This window comes from Oryctolagus cuniculus, chromosome 7, assembly GCF_964237555.1.
Source record: "Oryctolagus cuniculus chromosome 7, mOryCun1.1, whole genome shotgun sequence".
NCBI classification, from domain to species: Eukaryota; Metazoa; Chordata; class Mammalia; order Lagomorpha; family Leporidae; genus Oryctolagus; species Oryctolagus cuniculus.
The window spans coordinates 18,898,546-18,922,152 of NC_091438.1; the positions used below are offsets into that span (position 1 = coordinate 18,898,546).

At 48.1% G+C, this 23,607-nt stretch overlaps 1 protein-coding gene across 6 annotated transcripts in view; it reads right to left on the reverse strand.

Moving 5' to 3' along the window:
• Nucleotides 1-23,607, reverse strand: part of DPP6 (dipeptidyl peptidase like 6) — a 1,252,024-nt gene that overhangs the window by 12,900 nt on the left and 1,215,517 nt on the right. For all 6 annotated transcript variants that reach the window (XM_051857103.2, XM_051857105.2, XM_070077270.1 and 3 more), the window contains exons 18-22: nt 16,873-16,971; nt 13,160-13,229; nt 8,972-9,166; nt 3,561-3,615; nt 2,069-2,180 (exon numbers count right to left, since the gene is read on the reverse strand). In XM_051857103.2, coding sequence (XP_051713063.2) covers nt 2,069-2,180; nt 3,561-3,615; nt 8,972-9,166; nt 13,160-13,229; nt 16,873-16,971 — 531 coding nt within the window. The remainder of the gene's footprint in view (nt 1-2,068; nt 2,181-3,560; nt 3,616-8,971; nt 9,167-13,159; nt 13,230-16,872; nt 16,972-23,607) is intronic.

Below are 23,607 nucleotides of genomic sequence, written 5' to 3' on the forward strand. Positions count from 1 at the left end.
CAAAATGAAATATACTGTTTGAGTACTCGTTATAGCATTAAGCCTCAATGTACAGCACATTAAGGACAGAGATCCTACATGAGGAGTAAGTGCACAGTGACTCCTGTTGTTGACTTTACAAATTGACACTCCTGTTTATGGCATCAGTAATCTCCCTATGCACCAGTCATGAGTTTCCAAGGCTATGGAAGCCCCTTGAGTTCTCCGACTCTTATCTTGTTTAGACAAGGTCATAGTCTAAGTGGAGGTTCTCTCCTCCCTTCAGAGAAAGGTACCTCCCTCTTTGAAGACCTGTTCTTTCCACTGGGATCTCACTCACAGAGATCTTTTTGCCAGAGTGTCTTGGCTTTCCATGCCTGAAATACTCTCATGGGCTTTTCAGCCAGATCGGGATACCTTTAGGGCTGATTCTGAGGCCAGAGTGCTATTTAGGACATCTGCCATTCTATGAGTCTGCTGAGTATCTCACTTCCCATGTTGGATCACTCTCCTCTTTATTTATTCTATCAGTTAGTTGTAACCCTCTTTCAAATAGATAAATGTTAAACACATCATCTGAGTCTCTTGGGTCCTCTTGTAGGTAACTGCATAGCACAATAGTAACATTTAAATGTGTAAATTTTGGTGGGTGAATTTTTTTTTATCAGGACAAAGAAAGTAAAATAATTCATCTGAATCCTAAATAAACAGGCTAACCCCTTCCTTCATCTCACCTCGGAGGAGAGGCACATTTCCATCAGGATTTAAAGGTCTGGTCATGTCCCTGCTCAATCCCAATCTTGACTGCTATGCTGGGGGCTGCCCTATTGGGCAAGGCAAGCAGGGGGAGCTCTTCACATGCTCAGAAATCCTGAGTGCATCAGTGAGACAAGAGGAGGACTTCCTAGTCTTGGGCTCTGTCATAATCCAGACAGAGGTGGCAGCATTTGTGTGCATTTGAATAAGCCACATTTGCAACAGCATGCTGAAAAAGGTAAAGTCTCACTGAATTTGAAAATGCCACCAGTATTCCCCCTGGGAAAATGATTCTTGAAGCGATTCACATTTTGAACTGGGGGAGTTGTTGTTCAGTTAAGTTGACATATACATTAGAAAGAGCCCTTTGTAGAACTGGGCACATCTGAGCAGCTGCTGGACCCAAAGTGGTCCCTGGATTGTGTCCTGGAGCCAGCAAGTGCTGAGATGGGGCACAGGGCTCAGCTGGCATGGTAGGGAGAGAGCAGTGACAGGAGCCAAAGGGAACACTAAACTTTAAACATGCTAGTGCTGGTAGTTGGGCAGGTCACAGTCGACCAGCCATAAGAAGCTCCCCCTAACTTGTGCATCATCTCTGCTTAGCACAGGGCCAGTTGGAGCTAATAGCCTGACTGCCAGGCAGCCATGACCTGAATGCAACTTCTCAGGACCACAAGCAAGACCTCTTGGCACATTTAGAAAAGCAAGGTAGTATCACAAAGTCATTCACAATCAGAAAAGTGGCTGATGACCAGAAAGAGGAGAATTCAGGGAGCTTGAACCTCCAGACAGGGACAATGAAGTCCTGTGTGTGGCTGGCAGAAGGCTGGCTCCACACTTGGGTAGTCTCTTAAATCATCCAGACAACTCAAGCCCATAGCAAACCTCCCTCTCTAAGGACAGGTGCTGGCCAGGGAGGAAGGAAGACAGACCTGAGCTATGTAGATCTCTGAGGGTTTACCCTCCAATAGCGATTCTCTCAACCTCCCCAGCACTTCTCACTTAACACTTTCCTGGCAAACACCCCATGCAGGGCCCCTGCCCAGCGTCCGGGAGAAAGGGCAGCCCTGGTGTGGATTGTAGCAAACCTCCTTCCAGTGTACATGTATGCAAGGCTTTAGAACTCCCAGTCTCATACGTTGGTAATGAGCTTGACAGGTATCAGTGGATTGACCACTTCCATGCCAAACAAATGACTTGGGACTCACCCTCCTCTTCCTAGAGATTTAGCTCATCAGCCATACAAGCCCCAGGTGTTTGTTACAGACTAGTGGTGCCTACAATTAGGGAGGCATTAAGATGGGAAGGCCTTGGTCTTATCGAGGCCATTTACCGTAGAGTTTGAAGTCTGTTATTGGAGAGACAGCAGAGCCACAGGTGAAAGTCTGACCTTGATTTTCACTCTTTGCTGGGAGGATGTAAGTGCTCAGGTACCCTCCATAATCCTAGGAAAGAGCACAAGAGAGAGAGGAGAGACAAGCAGGAGGAAGTGTCAGTAGTTCATCATGAAAACAACCTCAGGTGCAGTAAGATCCAGGACTTCAACAATGTTCATTTCTAAAAATATTTTAACTTGAAAAAATTGCTTGAGGGCTGTAGAAAGAGATGACAAGCACATGCCTTTCCAACTAAATACTGTGTGATACGAGTCTTCCCACCTTTGGGGCTTCAGTGTAAAGTGGCGTGACGATTAAATGTGACATGGACTGGAAATGGAGTTGTAGACCAGGAAATACACGGGGTACGGGGCAGGTTATCATCTGGTCTCCCTACTTGGGCAACAATAAAGCACCTGCCTTGACCACAGGTAAGACAGTGACTTTGAGAGAGGACTAAAGGGGAACCAGTGGCAAAGGGCATGAGGGCTGGCCTACCAAGACACTAAGCATGGCGCCTATGAGAGATGGACATTCACCAGCACATGTGTCTACCTGGGTGAATGGTTATGCTCCTGTGTTGCCCCGATGCTGGGGGTTGGTGTCAGGTCTGGCCCAGCCCCTGCCATTGTGGCCATTTGGGGAGTGAATGGATGGAAGATCTCTGTCTCTCCCTCTCTGACTTTCAAATAAATAAATCTTAAAACGCCTGACTTGGAGGTTTTGGAGGTGATGATGTGAGCGATGCTTCACTGCCTGCCTCCTCAAACCTTTAGTTACTGTGGAGTCAGGGGAGGCTCTGTGGGAGGTCCTGTGCTATGAGTTGTCCTCCCAGAGGGAAGGGAGAGCTGTGTGGATCCACTGTGCTCTTGTCTTCTTTCAACCAAGAGGGTGCAGGACCAGGGCATCTTAGAAGCAGGCTGTGTGCCAGGGCAATAGCAGGTGGCTTTCCAGGGACCTAACTCCCTACTGTGGGTTGCTGCGGCCTGCCTGTCCCAGGCCAGAGCATCTGACATGGGCCCTAGATGAATGCTTCTGTGGTTTGACAGTCCATTGCATGAATTGTCCCCACACCCTCCTCTCCTGGTAAGAAGCATGGCAGTGACTGCACAGGAAAATATCCCCAAATAGGTTCCTGCCTTCTTTCCTGGGCTGCCACCCCAAGAACTGAGGCTGGCATACCAGGATATAAATCAGAACCCAATAGAGCTCTCCAATGGGGACCTCGCTTTTTCATTTCCTTCCTGAGAACATAAAAGGAAACACTGGCACATGAGGTGATCAAGCAGAAGCTCCCAGTGCTGCAATCCTAAGCACCAAACCTCTTGCCCTTAAGAGTTTCTCACACCACTAGGCCACGGGCATCCCCAATAAATCAGCACGAGGCCAGGTGGTGCTTCAGCGCTCCACCCTTGAGGAGTGTTTGGACAAAAGCCAGCACAGACTCACCTTCCCAAACACAGCAACGTGTGTTTTATCAATGTACTGCTCTTTCAGCATCGTCCTGCAAAGTCAAGGAAGACAGAGTTTAGTGTGTGTCATCATCCTACTTTGTGCCCCAGGGGCCTGCAGCTGTGCCTTCCAATCATTTCAAGCATGAAACCCCCTGAATCATGGAATTCTGTTTATTGCTTTCATTTATGTAGTACATACTGTGTTCACATTAAATACTTAAAGCAGCCTTGCAATGCTCTCCTGCACTCCCAGGTGTATAAACATGGATTTAAGGCAGCAAAGATCATCCTGGGAGACCCAGTGCCCCCAGGGTCCCTGCCCTCACATTGCTGTTTTCTCTTCACTTGGAACCATGGGACCCCCATGTGACACTCCGGGCTCTGGGATGGTCCTCAGAGTTGGCAGGGATAAAAGGAGCTTAGAGTCAAGACACTGAGCTCCATTCCCACTCCTGGTGCCCTTTGTTCCAGTTCCTGGGGGAGGAGTTCCCTGTCTTGTACCTCTTTGGCTGCAGAATCATCTTGAGCTTCCTGCCATGATCCTGGCTTGGTAGCAACCAGCTCAGTTCTCCAGGCTGATGTTGTCTGGGTCCCCCAGATGACTGGAATCTTTCTGGTTTCTGGGATCTACCTTAGTAGCATCAGCTGTGCCACCTGCTGGCAGACACCCCCACCCCCGCCTCTGCCGCACTCCCCCATGATAACTGGTTGCTCTCTGGGTCTCAGAATCGTGTTTATTTCCATGAGTTTACCATTGCCAGAGTCTCCTGCCCTTCAGCTTCCCCGATATTCCCATTTCTCTCTACTTGGTGGTGGTTATTTTCCTGTTCCTGTTTTCTACATTCTGGTGGTTGCGTGGAGCCACTCGGTCCCTTCTAATTGCCCTTCTCAGCTGGTAGGAGATGTAAACCTCAGGTACTGGGCCCCCAGGTGCTCATCCCACTCCAGCCAACTCTCCAAGGAACCCCATGGATGTGGACATGGGCAGCCTTTAGGGTTAGAATGGCGAGTACCTCCGCCGCTCTTCCTCTGTCAGAGAGGTGGACACAAGTTCAGGGGAAGAAGGGCTGCCCAGAGCAGCAATTTCCACAGGCCAGAGATTTCCTTAACTTCTCCAAATGGTGGAAATTCAGATGACTTTGGCATCCTTTGTATATCACTGTTTTAATATCATGGGTTTTTCTAGAGTTTCGGAAAATTGATTCACGCAGTAGTTTGTTTCATTCCAATTTTAGAATATTAGCTGAGAGTGAGACAACTGGGATGTTACTCTTCCTTTTCCATCTCCATTCTTGTCATCAATTTATTGAGAACCTGTCATTTGTTATAAGGCCCTGTGCTAGGTCTTGGGGGCAACTGTTGAGTATTTTACAGGCCTTGACTTCCGGAAGTGTCCAATCTCAGGGTCAGGATTCCTTACGTCCAGTTCCTGCTCTGCTACTGATGAGCTGTATGACCTGCAGATGTGTCCCTTCTACTTCCGGGCCTCCTTTCCTGCAGGAAACCAAGCAGGTCTCAGATTCTGGGCTCAGTGGAGGGCAAGGCCAAGGGCAAGGTTGTGGGGCCCTGGGAGGTGTACACTGAAACAGTGCTTCCCTCAGGCTGCTCCCTGGCCAGGTCGGTGCTGATGCGGCAGGAGAAGCTGAGTGTCCTGTAGAAATGCATCGTGATGTCGAGATCCGTGGGCCTTCCGGTGAGGGAGCCAGCAACCCGGCGACCCTTGGTGACGCTCACCTGCCGGCGGGTCGCACTGTACTCACAGAATATGCATTCAGCTTTGAGGGCCTTCCCCTTACAACGGGGAGGCCGCCAGACTTGATCAGCAGTCTAAGAAATCTTCCAAACAAGAGAGCCTAAATCAAACCCCAAATAACAAGAAGCCATAAAAATAAAGGCAGTTTTGATTTAGAGTAGGATATGTTGCCAGGTTTCTGGAACAGCGAGCAAGGCTCTTATCCTGACCTGAGTGGTAGTCACCAAAGTGTCTGCTGTAACATAACTCATTAAGCCATGCGTTGTTCTGTGTGGTTTTGCGTGTCTGTGCTGTATTTTGCAATTAAAATCAACTACAAGAAAAATTAAGAAAGCCAGAGGAAAGAGAATTGAGTGAGTAGAAGAAGGCACTATTCCTTTGCATGATCCCAAGTTTTCGTTCATAGCATCTTCTCTGTGTAGAGCTTGCACCTCCCCATTTCTGTCCGGAAAATCCCTGTTTGATTGTCAAGGTCTTTGCCCTATGCCACCTCCTTTCAGAAGCCTTTCTAGGAAGGGCTCTTTGCTTCTGAGGACCTGATCATGTCAGCTGCTGAGGAAGTGAGACCCAAGGGAGAGGAGAGAACTGGGAGAGGAAGTTCACATGATGGGTAGCTCTCTCCATTTTTAAGCTTTTGAGAAAACCGGGATATTTCTGCAATGAAATACCCAGCTTCTACAGAAAGCTTGGTCAGAGTTTCTATACCTGGACACATGTGGGGATCAGCTTCTTGAGAAAGTCCGTCTTATAGAGGCTACAGGCTTTGCGGTTGTCAAGGTGCTCTCGTCTGGCGGGTGTCAGTGACTTCAGAGTTGACATTTGTTATGGTTTGGATAATAGTCTGGTTATCCTCCAAAGGCCCAGGGGTTGGAGGCTTGGTCCCCAGAGAGTGATGTCAATGGATTAAGAAAGGAACTCACTCTAGTGATGGTGCCCAAAGGTGAGACCTTGAGAGGGATTGGATTAGACTGGCTTGTTAGACTGGAGCTCCCATGATCCAGCTGTGGCAGCTTTATAAGGAGAGACCACAGCCACACTAGTGTGCTCCCTGACTCGCCAAGTGATGGTTGCTCTTCACACACTGGCTAACCTCTATCCTCATCTGGTGCCAGACTAATGGACCAGGAGCTGAAATAAATCTTCCATCCTACCTGGAAGATTATATTGTTATACTAAACACCTCTCAGGTATTTAGCATAGTGATGAAAAGCTGACTAATATATACCTATTGATTGCTTTTTCAGAACAGGTTCTGCCTCGCTTTTGAACAGAAGGCTGGGTCAATTCCTTATTTTTAAAAAACAATGTGAGGAGGCCGGCGCCGCTGCTCACTAGGCTAATCCTCCGCCTAGCGGCGCCGGCACACCGGGTTCTAGTCCCGGTCGGGGCGCCGGATTCTGTCCCGGTTGCCCCTCTTCCAGGCCAGCCCTCTGCTGTGGCCAGGGAGTGCAGTGGAGGATGGCCCAGGTCCTTGGGCCCTGCACCCCGTGGGAGACCAGGAAAAGCACCTGGCTCCTGGCTCCTGCCATCGGATCAGCGCGGTGCGCTGGCTGCAGCGCACCGGCCGCGGTGGCCATTGGAGGGTGAACCAACGGCAAAAGGAAGGCCTTTCTGTCTGTCTCTCTCTCTCACTGTCCACTCTGCCTGTCAAAAAATAAAAAAAAATAAAAAAAATTAAAAAAAAAAAAACAATGTGAGGGGCTGGCACTGTGGTGTAGAGCCAATTGGGGAGTGAACTAGTGGATGGAAGACCTCTCTCTCTGCGTTAACTCTTTCAAATAAATAAATAAATCTTTTTTTTTTTTTTGACAGGCAGAGTGGACAGTGAGAGAGAAAGACAGAGAGAGAAAGGTCTTCCTTTGCCATTGGTTCATCCTCCAATGACCGCTGCGGCTGGCGTGCTACAGCTGGCGCACCACGCTGATCCAAAGCCAGGAGCCAGGCGCTTATCCTGGTCTCCCATGGGGTGCAGGGCCCAAGCACTTGGACCATCCTCCACTGCACTCCCAGGCCATAGCAGAGAGCTGGCCTGGAAGAGGGGCAACTGGGACAGAATCCGGCGCCCCGACCGGGACTAGAACCCGGTGTGCCGGCGCCGCAGGTGGAGGATTAGCCTAGTGAGCCGTGGCACCGGCCCAATAAATAAATCTTTGAAAGAAAAGCAAACAATGTGAGTATGGGACAGCATTTTGCCCTCTTGTTCCCGTGCTCTGAAGGAGCAGCTAAATGGAGCTATACACCTGCAAGTGAGCCTGGAGGGAACTTGAACTTCCACCTGGGTTCTCAGTAGTGATGAAGAGGTCCCGGAGTCTCTCTGGGAGCTGTGAGACTGGGTGGGGCAAGGAAAGAGCAGAAGATGACAGGGGAAAGCAGCCAAGGTCTATAGGAGGAGGTCGAGGAGGCAAGGGGAGCCCTCGTGGGGCTGCTGATCTAAGTCACAGCCCCACAAGCTCTTCCCTCCAAAGAGCCTTCCAGGTTTCACCCTTCCCTCCAAAAAGCCTTCACCTTTCACCCTTTCTCCTCTGTCCAGGAGGCTGACCCCACATGTCTTACTTCTTGCTGGTGGTGGGCAGGATAAGGTAGGCTTGCTGGCTACTTCTAGGAGAGGCTCTTGCCTTCATTTCTAGAAGTTCCCGGAAGTGACTTCCTCCCCAAACTGCTGGACGTGAATGGAGAAGCATGGAGCCGAGTATTACTGAAAGCCACCCTGTGGGTGTTGGGAAAGTCTGCTTAGGTTGAAGCCACTGTGGTTGGGTGAGTGGAGAGATGGGGAGCTTGGGTCTTTGTTGGCTGTGTTTGTATCTGGATTATATTTAGGGAAAATCTCTGTCACAAGTGCTTTTTCTCGCCCTCTTTGGCATTACAAGAGTCTGTAGGGTTGGGCGAATAGTTCTTGCGACACCTCTGTGTGGTGAAGTCATGTTTCACTCCAAAGTCCTCTGTGCTGCTAAGACTGTGAGAACTCTATTTCTGCAGTGAGTCTGAAGGCCAGTTGCAGCCAGGCACGGGTTCTTGATGTCTGATTTTCAGGATAATAATAACACTCAATAAATGATTTTGAGCATCTGTTCCTTGGTGCTAAGCTTCTTTCTGTTCTCTGTAGTAGTCAGCTGGCCTTGCTGACTCCGTGATAGGAAGGTGAGGAAATGATGCCGCAAGACTAGGTCCCTCGTCAGCATGGAGCAGGCACTTCTGACCGGTGACTGGGTGAGCACAGGGTTGTTTTCTCAGGAATCATGGGAGTAGCCCATTTGTATGGCTCCGTTCCCATGCAGATTCTCCTTTCTATCTCTCCTTCCTTCCCACCCCTTTCTTCCCCTTGTTATGAATGACAAAGATGTGTGTAGACAAGGTCTGTGACCACTGTACAGAGACACTGAGCAGACCCAACTCAGTCTCTGCCTCTAGCACCTTTCAAACATCAAGTCAAATAAATAAACTACCTAGATAAGGGAAAACCAGTATAGAAGTGTTTAGGAGACCACCACTAGTAGTTTTCCTTGAAATTAACTTTGTAAGTATTAGCAAATTCCCTGTAAATGGTGTGCCTTGACACAAGGCACCTGCTGTGCCCATGCGCAGCCCCCATGGCAAGAACTTGTCCACTCTCCATCTTTCTCCCTTCCCCGGCACCAGCCAGGTCCGGCACTCACCTCACAGCTTCCATTTGGTCCTTCTCCTCCAAAGAGCCCAGCCGCCGCCGCACTTCGTGTAGGAGCTTGGTCCCTTGGAAGCCGCTGCCTCGGCCATCGCACTTGACCACCACGGCCCCATGGCTGCTCACCATTACCGTCTCCCAGGTTACCTCAAACTTCTCCGCCACACTCTGGCTCCCTGGGGTCCCATCCCTGGAAAAAGACAGTTCAAGGACTCAGCATGGTATGAGGTGGGCTAGTGCTAGTCTAGCAGAAATGCTGTGTCTTAGGTTCTTTCCTAAGGAGTCCTATCCTCTGCCTGGCAGCCATATGCCCGGCTCCTACCCCACCCCCGCCCCATGCTGTTGTCTCCTGGTGTTAGGCAGGAAGTTAGGAATTAGCCTCTGTGTGTGTGAGAGGGGCCCAGCATCTACACTTCAAAGTCCTGCTTGGACCCTGATAACCTTCCAGGTGGTCCCAGCCCTTCCCCCAAGGAAAGCTCCCAGAATTCTCTCTCCTCAGCACCAAATGGGTGAACTGGCCTGATAAACATCCTACCTCCAAGGCAGGTGCCCTAGGCCTGGCACCAGGATGCCCCCACCCTCACCCCACCCCTGATAATACTGGTTAGTAAACGGGTGGGGGGAGGAATTTCCTAAATTACACTCAGCAAACCCTTTGCCCTGGAGGAGAAGGGGGAGGAAGGAGGTAAAGAGAAAAGGTGGAAATGAACTGGACACTTCCCTTATAAGCCCTGAGTCTGAACAAAGATGTACGCTCAGCTCTCCACTCTGCCAAGTGCCAGGTGTATTCCATTCAGCCATGTAACCTCGCTTTTCCCCAGGCTGAGTGACTGGGCACTCACCCTCCTTCCATTCCGCTCTGATGGATGCCCTGTCCCTAATAAATAAAACCTTGCTACTTTGCTCTCTGTCTCACGTGTGAAAACAAGAACCTCATGACTTCTCTCTGGTGAATGGTAGGTGAGCCAGAAAACCAGACCTTAAAGAGCCCCAAGGCACCCAGAGCCATCCCTCAACACAATGGCTCCTCCAAGACAGTCATCAAACAGCAGTTGTTTGGTGAGGGACACTTAAAATCCTCCCAATTTCTCCTCTTGGAGTACTTTCCTAATATTGCATGAGTGATAAGAATGTGTTGACTCCTTTTAGTGTCATCCCTGGTTTGAAAAGATTACCTTTCTGTTGGTTCAGTTAGCAAAAGACAGCATACATGCTGTTTGGCTGGCCTTTCCCTGTGTCTCCTCGGAAAGTGAGGCACAAGCTTGTATTTGGGCAGTGGATAAGCAAAGTGTGGGGAGTTCCACCACACTCACTGCTTCTAGCCCCCCACCACTGATGGCACACTGTTCTCCGAGTCATCAAGGTAGAGAATTGACACCACGACATTGGTCAGTGCTACCAACACGGCTGTTTTCAGTGGAGGACTGGTGGTTAAACATTTACTGGTACATCAGTGGGCATGGGGCAGAATCTTAAATTATTTTTCCTTTTGATGGGGATAGGATGAGAAGGAGAGAGAGCTAGCATCTAAAGGCCACCCTGCCTGCCAGGAAGACCAAGGAATGGCAAATGTGTCCTCGGGAAGGGGTCACTTAAGAGGTGGCAGCTAGGACCCCCCATTGCCATCTTGTCTTTCTATTGAGGACTGAGGGGTGCAGATGAGGTATGGGGGTGCAGAGTAGGGGGAGGAAAGGGTAGGTGGCATTTGAAGGCTACATGTTAATCACTGTGTCCTGTCACGACATGGTTCTATATGAAGTATATGTTTTGTCATTATTGTTTTAAGCAGTTGCTGGCCACCCAGTACCATTCCTTTGGAGTCTTGAGGTCTCTAAATTTCCTTGCTGTCACGTTTGAACTCACAGCAAGAAACAAACAAGCAAAAAGACACTGCCTCCCAGGCTAGCTAATAAGGCAGATAGCAGCCACTGTGCACAGAGGGTTAGCTTTTCAGTGGGTCCCATCTGAATGAAGGAAACTACAGGCAGCCTTGAAGGGGCTCTACCGCTTTTACTGCAGAAAGGGACCTGAATAATTCTATAAACTGAGAAGCCTTTTGGGATTTACTTTAAGATTACTGAAGAAATCAGTGCACAGAGGAAGAAAGCTGGTTTGAAAATTATTAGCCTTTCTGAGAAAGTGGCAAAGATCTGGTTTGGTAAGGGAGAAAGGAGGCAGTATGAGAGAGGTGTGAGTGTGAGTGTGTGTGGGGTATGGCCGTGTGGATTTAAGGTGCAGTCATATAGCGGAGACCCAAGTCAGCGCAGATGCTGTCCCTGCAGCTGCTTCTCAGATAACACAATCTTTCTACTCTGTGACCAAGGAGACATCCACCATTCCTTAAGGAGGGAGCTTTATGTCTGGGGCCACAGCAGCAAGAGTGACTCATGGCCTCATTGTTTGCGTCTCCCTGAAAGTAGATAACATCTAGTGTGGGAGCCAGTGTGGGAATGTAACATGCCCCTTTATCAAGAATCAAGGCTGTTAGCTATTACCAGGCATTCTGAGTTTTTTTTCAGTGTGATTAATGATATACACATAAACCTGTATTGTTTAAACTTGATTCAATGTCTGTACCCATCCTGTAATAAAAATATAAAACCTAGAACCAAACTCAGACTAGCAGAGCAGCCAACTCAGGCAACTGATTGGCTCTGTCTGGGTTTCAGTCTTCCGTGTGACTCGCTGAATAAACTTTGATTTTCAACTAGACTGATTATTTTTGTCAACAGTGGTATGTACGTGTGTGTGTGTGTGTGTGTGTGTGTGTGTGATTTTTGGCAGTGCTAAATCACCTAGGTATCAAGGAAGGTAGATTAGTTATAAAACGGAGTTAGATATTAGAATTCATGCCATAGACATCTCTATAATGACACCTTTTGGCTACCTAGGGACAGAGACCCCAGGATGGGAGCAGGGCAAGACAACCAGGGTACGTCAGAACTCCACTGGGATAGTTGATGCTTACTCGAGAAAAACCACTCTACTGTTCCCAAAATAACTCCAGTTCTGGCCTCTATTCTAGCCTGACCCCCTGCAGACACTCTGGGGAGGCCTCAGGTTTCAGCAAGAGCTCGGTAGTTTCTGCATCTCGGGTCTTGAGGGGAGTAAGCAAATTTGTTCAACATCTGGGTGGTGCCTGCCTCTAACAATGCTTCCCTGGGTGAACACAAGTTAACCCTCATGGAAACCCCAGGGATGGCAGTGGGTTTTTGAAGTAGTTCAACGGAGTGCATACCCAGGGGTTGGTAGCTAGCATCAAATTATCATCAGACTTCACATCTTCAGAGGTGTGTAGAGAGCATTTCAAAAGTTATTTTCAGGTCCTGTGCTGGGGTGTAGCGGGTAAAGCTGCCTCTTGCAGTGCCGGCATCCTATGTGGTTCGAGTCCCAGCTGCCCAACTTCTGATCTAGCTCTCTGCTATGGCCTGGGAAAGCAATAGAGGATGACCCAAGTCCTTGGGCCCCTGTACCCATATGGGAGACCTGGAAGAAGCTCCTGGCTCCTGGCTTCAGATCAGTGCAGCTCCAGCCGTTGTGGCATGAACCAGCAATGGAAGACCTCTCTATCTCTCTGCCTCTCTATCTCTCTCTGTATAACTCTTTCAAATAAAATAAATAAATCTTTTTAAAGTTATTTTCATAAACTAAGCTAGAGGGCTTGTCAGTTAACATAGGATAGTGGAAATAATTCTTTGTTTGCCCTGAAGTGATGTTCAGGGCAGTAGCTAGAGATGCCAGCTTGCCCAGTGCCAAAGACATTGCTGGTGAGGCTTGGATCTAGGACACTGGTGGGGTTTGTGTCTATCCTATATCTGTTTCTTAGGACCAGAGCCAGCCTGTCCTGCAATGCATGGTCCTTCCTTGATGAGTGTTCTGACTATATCTGAAACCTTTACCCGTCACTGTTGGATGGGTCCCATCATCTGACTTATTTCGCTGGAGCAGATGGTCCTGAAGCAGAATGCAGAGGAGGGCACAGAGTCCCTTCTCTCTTCTTTCACCTCTGGGGACCTCCAAGAGTTGTGGAAAGAACCCAACATGTGTTGATGAGCTACATTTTCTTAAGTGTTTAGTTTGGAACAACATCTTTTCTCTTGTTCGTCTTTCCCTATGAATTTCATCTTCACTTCTTGAGTCCCAATGGAAGCACCCCAACAAAGACAGAGGCCACAATACTTACACTACCAGGAGCAAAGGGTAGTGGGCAGTGTCTGTGAAGGTTGCTGGCTTGAGGATCTGCATTGGCAAACCTGGGGAGAGATGGAACAGAGTAGCAGGTTAGTAGAGTGTGGACCTAGAGGTGTCTTTGTCTGCAGGGTGGGAAATGCTCATGGCCATTGACGGGAAGCAAGGGGGAAGTTCCAAAGGAAGAGGCTAGCCTCAGCCTCCATCTCTGTGACTCTCTGGCTTTTGGGGTGACCTCAGGCAAATGACCCAACTTCTGTGAGGTTTAGTTTCTCCATCTGAAGCTTACATTCAGTCCTGCATACGGTATTGCATTGAAAAACAGAGAAGACGCCATCACCACCAGCGCTGGTGAGCAGCAGAAATCCATGCAAGGAGAAACGAAGTCTGCCAAGTGCAGCAGAGTGTTCAAGCCATGTGTTCCCTTTCCAGCTGCTATGTTGACCACACATCTGGGCCCAGATTATTTGTGAGCAGTGCGGATGGAGAGAGGAAGAGACTGAGAGGTAGGGGGTAAAACCTGGGTGGTGGTAGGGGAATGAAAGCCCGTTGAGGAGCTTCCTGGAAAGCCAGGGGGCCTTGCTGGGCGTGTGACTGCTGGGGCCAGAAGGGGACACTGGGGAAGGAATTGGTACAGCCCCACCGTGCCTGCAGCTACCGCAGACAGCAGATCTGGTGCTTGGGAGTAGTGAAATCCAGTGGGTGGAGGGAGAGGGACTAAGAACCCAAACTCAAGAAATTGCCTCATCAATTTCTTCTCACCCTCTCTCCCCCCAGGACAAACCTTCCTACCAAGTTAGAATTTGTTTACTGGTGTTACCCACAACCCAGATTACCAGAGGCACAGCAATTAAAATGGAATTAGTGGCCTTTCCTTACAATTACTACACAGACACACCCTAAGCTGGGTGGTTAATAGCTTGCAAATTGGATCAATGGCCCAGGGACTGGTGGAGAGGCAGGCATGATGATAAATGGACTTTATCATTTAAATATCCATAAAGCATGGCCTAGGCTGCTATCTGCCCTTGGTAAGCCCAAGGGCAGACCTTGGAAACCTGGCTCATCTGGCTGAACACCATTCAGGGAGCCTGTCCCAAAGGCTGCTCACTGTTCTAAGTAAAGCTTGGGCCTGTGGCACTGAGAGAGGGAAAACAAAACAAAACAAAACAAAACAAAAGCAGGTCAACAGGGCTGACATGGACCAGGTTTATCCTGATGCCCAGGGAGGATTTTGTGATGCTTGTCCCTGCACACGCAGCTGCGCCCTCTCTCCTTGTGTCCTGTCTGTTTACCTTTCAGGTTCAAGCCCATGCTGGAGAGAGCAGGTGCCACGGGTGGGAAAATTGGCTATTTGCTTCTGCATTTTTTGAGAGAGGGTGACATTCACTCAGCCTCAGGCTGTGCTCCAGAACTTGGAAATGTAATTGGGATAGAAACGAATAGCATAGGATGGAGAGCGAAGAGGTTGGGTTTAAGGTGCTCAGAATGGGATCTTGTAGTAGGACAGCCTGGCCTCCCAGGCTGGGTAGGACCAGCAATGCAAGAAGGCTACGGTGGGTTCAGAGGGAGGGTGGAACCAATAGTCCTAGTGAACACAGACATGATCATTGGCCAAAACAGACCATGACCGTCTCCATTTCTGTTTTTTTCTTTCCAATAAATTCTTCTCCTTCCTCTGAACCCCTTCCTAAGACTCTATTCATTGACTTCATGATCCCCTTCCTGAGTGGTCACAATTTGTGGTATATTAAAAGGGAATGTGAGGCCAGCGCCGCGGCTCACTAGGCTAATCCTCCACCTTGCGGCTCCGGCACACCGGGTTCTAGTCCCGGTTGGGGCGCCGGATTCTGTCCCGGTTGCCCCTCTTCCAGGCCAGCTCTCTGCTGTGGCCCGGGAGTGCAGTGGAGGATGGCCCAAGTGCTTGGGCCCTGCACCCCATGCGAGACCAGGAGAAGCACCTGGCTCCTGCCATCGGATCAGCGCTGTGCGCCGGCCGCAGCGTGCCTTCCGTGGCGACCATTGGAGGGTGAACCAATGGCAAAGGAAGACCTTTCTCTCTGTCTCTCACACTGTCCACTCTTCCTGTCCAAAAAAAAAAAAAAGGGGGGGGGGGAATGTGGATTTAAGTTGGCAGGATTTGCCATACTTATTTCTGGACTTTTCCAACCTTCAGAGGTGGAGAGGTTACCCTACAAGCCAACAAAAAGAAATATATGTCCTGTGGCTAAGTAATGTGACCCAGGTGCTTTTGTCAAATGGACAAGGGATGGACTGCAGGGGTGGCTTGCATTGGTCATACCCTGGGGCTCTCTGTGGGCTGGAATCCAGAACAGCCCCTCGACTTACCCTCAGTAAACTATGCTCAGTCTTGCCTAAGCCCCAGGTGGTCATCCCCTCTTCTGGATCACCCCTACCCACCATGTCCTCTTCCAGGCCAACCTAACACTGCTTCAGGACCCCCTTGGAATCCCACATGACCTGGTGCATTCTCATGCTCTTCTCGGAACTCCAGTGCCATCCACTTTCTGCGGCAAATGACGCAGCTTTATAGTGCATACTACTGGGGTCTGTCATACAGGGTAAGCCTTGGTCCCTGCTCGTAGGAACAGAGTCTGTGAAGTGGCTATATCTTGTCTAAGCAGTTGGGCACAGGGGATGCTTGCTAAAACTCCAGGGTATGCTGACCTAGGTGAAAAGTCATCACCTTATTGGAAAGAGCAAACAGCTCCATAGGTGGTGTAGGGACAGCACATGCAAGGTGTATAACCCCTCCCTTACCCCTTGAGCTCCGGCACTGCGGTGTGGTCCATCTTGACACTACTTCCCATGGGGTCTTGGCAACCTTCCCTTCAACAAGAACTCCACTGGTTACACCGGAGGACAAACCTTTTCATAACCTCAGAGCTAATGGGCAGATGGGATGGGAATGAAGGATTCGAAGGCAACTTCAAGGTTTGAAGTTATTTGACACCAACCAGCAAACCAAAGGGTGCTTATGCACACATCTAGAAAAGTCTGGAGGGGGACAGAGTTTTGGGGGAAAGAGTGAGCTCTGTTGTGGGTGTGTTACATTTGGGGCTTCCCATGGTAAACTAGTGGCCATTCGGGATTCCAGGGCTGGCTTGATGGAGTTGGGAGCCATCGGCATGGAGATGAGAGTGAAGCTGTGAGAACTCTGCCTCCCTCCTGGAGCTGTGAGTCCCTTTCCAGCCAGTCTCTGGGGGGTTTTTAGTGCCTACCAAAGAGTTAGTTCTCATAAAAACTTAGTGAATGAGTCCAAAAGAAAGAAAGGCACACAGATAGGAAGAGTGGTAGATATTTCTCAGGTTGTCATAGCTCACGAATCCCTCATTATATTATCTTTCCAAAGATGCCCCACCTCAGGCCATCATCAACATTTAGGGGTGAAGTGATGTGGTCAGGACAGCAAATGACTGAGAAGGCATTTCTAGGGAAATAGTTTCCTATGATGGTGTCATAACACATTCGCTAAAGGAGGTGTTCGTCTGAGATCTCACCTACACTGCTGGCTTCTCTAGGAAATAAATCATGTGCTCTGCCTTGCTTGGTTTGGCACCAGTGTGAGTATCCGGGTTCCAAACTCAATCTGTCCCTGCCCAGTGACTGGCAGTTACCCTGATTGAGCAGTTTCAAAGCAGATGCTTTATTTTTCTTTTCAAAGGGGAAGAAAAAAGTAGCACTTACTATAATCATCAACCTCGATTTTCCGGTATTCTATTTTAGGCATCTGTCGGTCACTTATGGCCTTCTGTACATGTTCATTTGTTTCTAGGTCAAAAATTTCTGAAAGAGAAAAAAAAAACCATTCACATTGAGATTCAGTAATCATTATTACATCCGAATCATGGGTTTCCATGTGCTCATACACATCATTCATGATTTTTGCATCAGTACTGGAAATAATTAGGATCAGTCCTGTAGTATAGACCAAGAGACTGAGACATTGAAGAAATTGCCCAAGGTACGTGATAGGACTCCTGGTCCCACACCATGGTCTTGGGAAGACAGAAGACTTCCCCCACTCCATTAAGCTTTCCCCTCTCTCCTCATAGACTCTCCTTTCCATGACATTTCTGACATGGCTAGGTTTTGCTATGCTTCATCTCAAGACTACTGCTTTTTAGGAAAGCCAATATTAAAACTATTAGGACAAGTGGTTGTCTACATCTAGGGGCCATATCATGAGGGGAGGAAGGGAGAGTGTACACTGAGTGTTATCTTTGTCAAATTGACTCAGAAAGATTCAGAATTCCTGCTGCTGTGAGATGTGTTTTGCTGTGTTATGATTCTTGTAAATTGGTATTTAATTATAATTAATATGACTATGCTTTGACAGCACTAACTCCATTTGAGCCTTTTCTTGTAACACAAGCTGTAACTGAGCCAAGTGGCTGGCTGAGAGCCAGGGGGGCCTTTTTGAACTGCACACTGGCTGGTGTCCACACTGACAACTGTTGGCCAATAGCAAGGAGTCCTGTTGCTTTCTACTGGCTGACTGATGGCCACACTGACAAATGAGAGCCAGCATGCAATGAGAGAGCTTGGTCTGGAACTTTTTGCTCCAAGGGTGATATCTGAAAGATAATACGCCTTTCTGCAATAAATACTAGTGCCTTCAAACTGCCATTTTAGACACATTTCACTGGGACTCTACTCCTTGCAAAAATCCACTTGGAAGAGGCACTGGCTGCTGGAGGCTCTGCTGGGGTGCAAATCTCTTCCTTCATCATTGACAGCTTGACAGCATCTGGCACTTGGAACTGTTGGGCAGCGTATTGAAGGGGTGGGTTTTCCTGGGCCATTTGGAAAATTTCTCCTGTGGATGTATGGTGTGTGGAGCCTTACTACCACTCTCTGCTTGAGCAGTGTTCTTCCACCTAATTTTGTCCACCATTTTTTATATACATACATACATACATACATATATATATATATATATATTCCTTTTGCTTGTTCTGCTTTTGTGAGCACTGAAAGAAACTGGTTAATTTGGGAACTATCTTTGCCTTACTTGGCTTGTCACTTGATTAAGAGTAAATGGACCTGTTCCTCTTGGAAAAAATGATAACACTTGAGGTTGAAATTGAGGACAGCAGGCTACCCTGGCTGGTCCAGTATAATGCTACCCTTGCAGGTAGGGTTAGCTGATCTGTGGAGACTTTAATTTGTTTTATGTATTCATTGGCAGTGAAATCCCAAGAGCCACACTTTGCAATGCAGCCAGACCAGCAGACACTCAGCATGACTCCGTGCCTATGGCCTAGCTGTGTGGGTGTTCTGTTCCTTATGTTGTAGTAATACACACATGCCCTCGTAATGTTTGTTATCCAGCTGCAAGGAGCCCCTCATCAGCCCACTTAGTGTACTGAAGGACCATTCCTCTGATTTCCCCAACAGATACGTAATCAAAACCATCTGGCTTCTTTTCTCCAGTGTACATGTGATTCCAAGTGATAGCCCATCATGAAAGGACATTTCAGCTTCCAGAAACCATACCTTTAGTTCAGCAAATCACTTTGAAACTGCTGCAGTTCACAAATGTTTAAAAGAGTAAAATGATATCACAAACAATGCTACAAGGAATGTCAACCTATCCTCTCATAACAACTCACTTCTAAAGAAAGGTGCTATATAAGTGTACATTTCTCAAAGACAATTAGAGGTTATTTTATCACTCTTAAAGCAGACTCTAACGATGAGTGACTTTTATGAGTGGTGCAACACTCAGCATAAAACATGATTCAGGATTCTAATGATTGTTATGAGCAGGATGGGCAACTTCTTATACTGAAATAGAAGCAAGTAAAATCTCCCAGTGCTTGTGAGAAGCAAAGAAAACCAAAAGGGACTTGCAAGCTGCTGGACACCTCTCGGAATACTGAGCTTTGATGTCAAGGTCAGAGGAGAAATGGTAAAACTAGTTTTTCGAATAGTTAAGTCTAGTTAGACCACTGTTGTGGAAAGATCATGAATACTAGGTAGCATGCGAGAAATAGTGTCCCTTGTAGACAGCAGAAAAGCACAGCTGTGACTGCAAAGGGTGTGTGTGGTGGTAGTGTTTAAGGGAATGCCAAGTAGACTTGACCTTAACGCTGAGGCCCAATCACTTGGCTGCAAGCTCTGTCTTGTGATCACGCGTGCAGGATAGGGGAGGCGTACTCTACCTCAGGGTGGCACGTGCACCTTCACAGCCTGCTTCACACCATAGCCCATATTCCTAAACCATCAGAGCAGAACTCACTTTGCTGAGTCCAAATGACCTCAGCCCTGGGGCTGACACTGTGGTGTAGTGAGTAACATCACCGCCTGTGATGCCAGCGTCCCATACGGGAGCCAGTTTGTAACACAGCTGCACCATTTCTGATTCAGCTCCCTGCTAATGGCCTGGGCAAAGCAGCAGAAAATGGCCCAAGTGTTTGGTCCCTGCCAGCCACGTGGCAGACCCAGAACAATCTCCTAGCGCTGGTCTGGCCCAGCCCTGGCCATTGTGGCCATCTGGGGAGTAAACCAGTGGATGGAAGATCTCTTTGTCTCTCCTTCTCTCTCTGTAACTCTTTCAAGCAAATAAAATCTTTAAAAACAAAAACAAAAACAAAAACAAAAAAACCTCAGCCCTTTAGCCCACAGTGCTCCAGGCACATACAGTCAGTTGAGAGGAACTGACTTATGAGACTATTATCCATGCTGTATTCACATTTGTAGGGTGGGAAGACTAGAAGGAAACAGCGCAGGATAATGGAAAGGAACATTATTTTCTAAGTCCTTTGCTGCCTCAGGGCCTTTGCTACCCCACATTTGGAATATTCTTTGTGTTGTCCCCTTCTCAAAGACAAGACTTGAACATCCTACCTCAGGCACCACCTCAACCTCTCCAGAAACAACTTTACATTAAATGTAAGAATTTACTAATTTGTCTGGCTGAATTCCTCCCTGTCCTAAGGAATCAAGTGTTCAATCCCAAGCCCAGGGACAAATTGCACCCAGGTTTTTGGTAATCTGGGTAGATCTGTTTGTGGAAATCCCATTCAAATCTGGAAATTAAGCATATTTTGACAGTAGCTGAGTCTGGGTTTTAACCCAAGTTTTTCTCCTTGTCAAACAAGGCCCTTTTGCTATGGCCCCAGAAAGGTCTCGAAGAAGTTAAACAGGATGGAGAGGTCCTCCTGGGTGTTCCAGAAAGCCCCAAGCTCTCGGAAGTCTCCAGGGTTCAGACTGTTGAATGGCAAGAGTTGAAGAAACTGAGGCCTGGTTGTCAACCACAGTTCCATGCACAAGACAAAAAGCATCATGAAATCAGAGCAAACTTTCATTAAATTGATTGAAAACTTTCTGGTGCTTGAAAGACTCATGGCATATATATGTGAATATTCAATTAACGCTGGGATTATGAGGCAGCTCATCAATAGTACTCACTCATCAATAGAACTCAAACCCAAGCTTATTGTAGGAGACCAGTGCAGGGATTGTAGCGGGTGGTCTTGAAGTCTTGTCCCACTGGAGGCCAGCCATGACCCTCAGAGAACCTGCCTTCTTTACCATTCTGTCTACGTGATCCGCCAATGTGGATAACAGGCAAGGGCCTTGGGGTCTGCAGGTCAATTTCTAGGAATGGAAACTCGTGAAGACGTGTAGTTAGGAAAAGAAAAAGCAGAACACCTTTAGAAGCAGAACAAAGAGGGGGCAGCCACCATCAACTAGCTTTCACTGCTCGGAGCCTGTGTGGCTTTCAGCTGGGGAGGTGGGGCTGGTGGCAAGGCCCGGTGTGGACCACTAAATTTCAAAATGCAAGAGGATTGGGACAGACCTTCTCACCATTTATTAAAATAAGCTTTCATCCCCACATGGATATGCCTGAATTTGATGTTTCTCGCATCACTCTGAAATCTCAAATGCTGAACAAGGAGTTTCACACCCAGGACACACTATGTTGCTTTGCTGCCCTCCGAGTTAAGTTTCCCTAGGGCTAATGAGGACACAGACTTGTCCCCAAACACCCTGTTACCAGTTTCCAGGCTGGGCATTCTGGCTTCATGGGAGAACGCACATTGTCTTACAGACGCTCACTACCACACAGGCTGCGTTTGAAGAGCTCCTTCCTCTCTATTGAAATCCCACTCTTCACAGCAAAGCACCAAAGCAACAGACTATTAAATTTAGTTAAATATTAGATTTCTCATTTAATGATTGCCCACACAACTGGTTTTATCAGCAGAGAGCTGCCTGTCTCACAGGGGAGTTGAGTTAAGCCATTTTATTTGTTCCCATAATTGCATTCAAAGAGGGCAGGAGCTCAGCAGAGAAATAAGAAAAGATTGGCATATTCCCTGAAGGGCCTTTCTTTTGACTTCGGGGCAGTGGGGACCTCCAGACTGGAGCATACAAATGGCCACTCCTTAATTAAATGTGAGCCCCCTCTAATATTTGGTGGAATTAGCTATTATCAGATCTGGACACAGTAAGACCACAGAGACAAGCGCCTGCTCACGAGGGCTGCTTCCCCTCGCTGCACGGCCCACGAGTTGTTCCAAGCACACACACTTCCATATGGCCATGTGGGGTAAGGACTTGGTAGAATCACCACTGTGCTAAATTTTGGAAAAACAGTGGCTAGATTCTTTTTATCAGGAAGCTGATATAAAGGGGAGAGGAGTACCAAGTTCCTTTCCCCAGATTTCTATCAGAAGTTGAAAATGGCAGGATTGTGTGTGCACATGCACAGAGATGCACGCATGGGTCTCGCCCTGTTGCACTGGTTTGACCTTTGCTGCTTGGGTGTCCTGTGCCTTTTGTAGGCCAGCTTCCCTTGCTTGATTTCTGATCACTTTCTCACGCAAACCCACCCTAGGGCCCTCCCGGCTCCTGTGCTCACTGATTCCGTCACTGTAGGTGTTCTCTGCCAACCTAAGGCTGCACCCCTCTGATGGACCAAAGACCATTCCAGGCCCCAATGCCTGCATTAGGACTTTTTAGACTCGCCTTAGCTGGAATATCTCTCTGTCCTGAACTCTGAACATTTATTGGAGTCAATGGGACATAGTTGAGGTAGTGGTTGTTCTTGTCGCCACATCTTTTTCCTATAGTCAGATTTTAAGGCGAGGTTCATTTCTATGGTATTTATTTTTGGTCCCTCTAGCATCCTGCTAGGCACACAACAGGATTTGATGCCGGAGGAGTTGAGAGTTGAGCGGATTGATGTGTATGCTCTCCCACGCCACAGATTGCCGCATTCTTCCTTAGGGATGGGTGTCGTGGCTGTCACAGTGGTCACCTTGCCATGAGTCCCTGAGAGCTGTCACATGGCAGTGGAGCCAGCAGCTTTCCCTTAGGTTCCTGGTGGAGAGGAAGAGGTACCTGCAGATGTTCCTGAGGGGTGTGGGGTGCCCTATGCTTTGCTTTTCACTTGGTGTCAGCCAAATGCCAGCTGGGCCACCAGAGAGACCATGCTGAGGTCTAAAATGCAGCCATCTGCAAATCTGATCATCCCCGGCCCTCCAGAAAAGCTTCCTGAGTGTCCACCCAGGGCCAGGGAAAGATTCCACATACACACAAGCACATGGAGAGTGTCCACATGCACCTGCCAGCTCAGGTGCTGAAAACAGAGGTGCCTGGAATGAGCTGCAAAGCAGTGCTGCTTCTACCGCTGGCCCTTTTCCTTGGAGCCTTACACACCTGTCACAAGGGAAAGGCGGGACTTGGGGACCCTTCCCTGTCCTTCATGTGTCCTGCCCACAGGACTCCGAAGGAGATACAAGGGGCCACCGAGGCCAGGTTTGCTAAGAGAAACCCCTGTGATTGTCACGGATCTCAAGTCGCCTCCTAGTCCTTGGATTTGAGCAAAACTAAAGGGAAACCTACCCGAGTGACAGTGGACAGGTCCTTAAGAACCATCCTTGATGATAGACTGGTCACAGTTCTTTGGGAATAGGAGTTCAAAAAAAGGCGAAGTTGCCATAACAAAACTCCCCCAACTTTCTCTGTTTATTTATATGAGTGCATTTTCTGAGCTCCCACAGACCAAAGGGAGGCAGAAACCACAAGAAACACAAAGATAGGAACACATGGTCTCTGACACAGTCTCCTTCTGGAAACAAACAAGATCTGGCCATTCCTACATGTGGTTAAAAAAAGCCATGCCCGAGTGACCAAGAAACATGTCTCACAGAAATTGCTACTTCTATGTTCAATACTTAGGAAAATTCATGATAAATTCTTATTATTTAGTTGTGAACTACTGATAATTATTATAATTCATTTCAGAAGAAAACAAGGAAAACTTATGGCCATACAATTATAAGACATAAAAAGAACACACTGTAAAAGATTTTCAACCTATCTGACGTTACAGCAGTATTTTGGGGTACAGGAGCTGACAGATGCAATGTAGATTCCAGTTTGAAGAGAAAAAAGGGAAGACTGTAA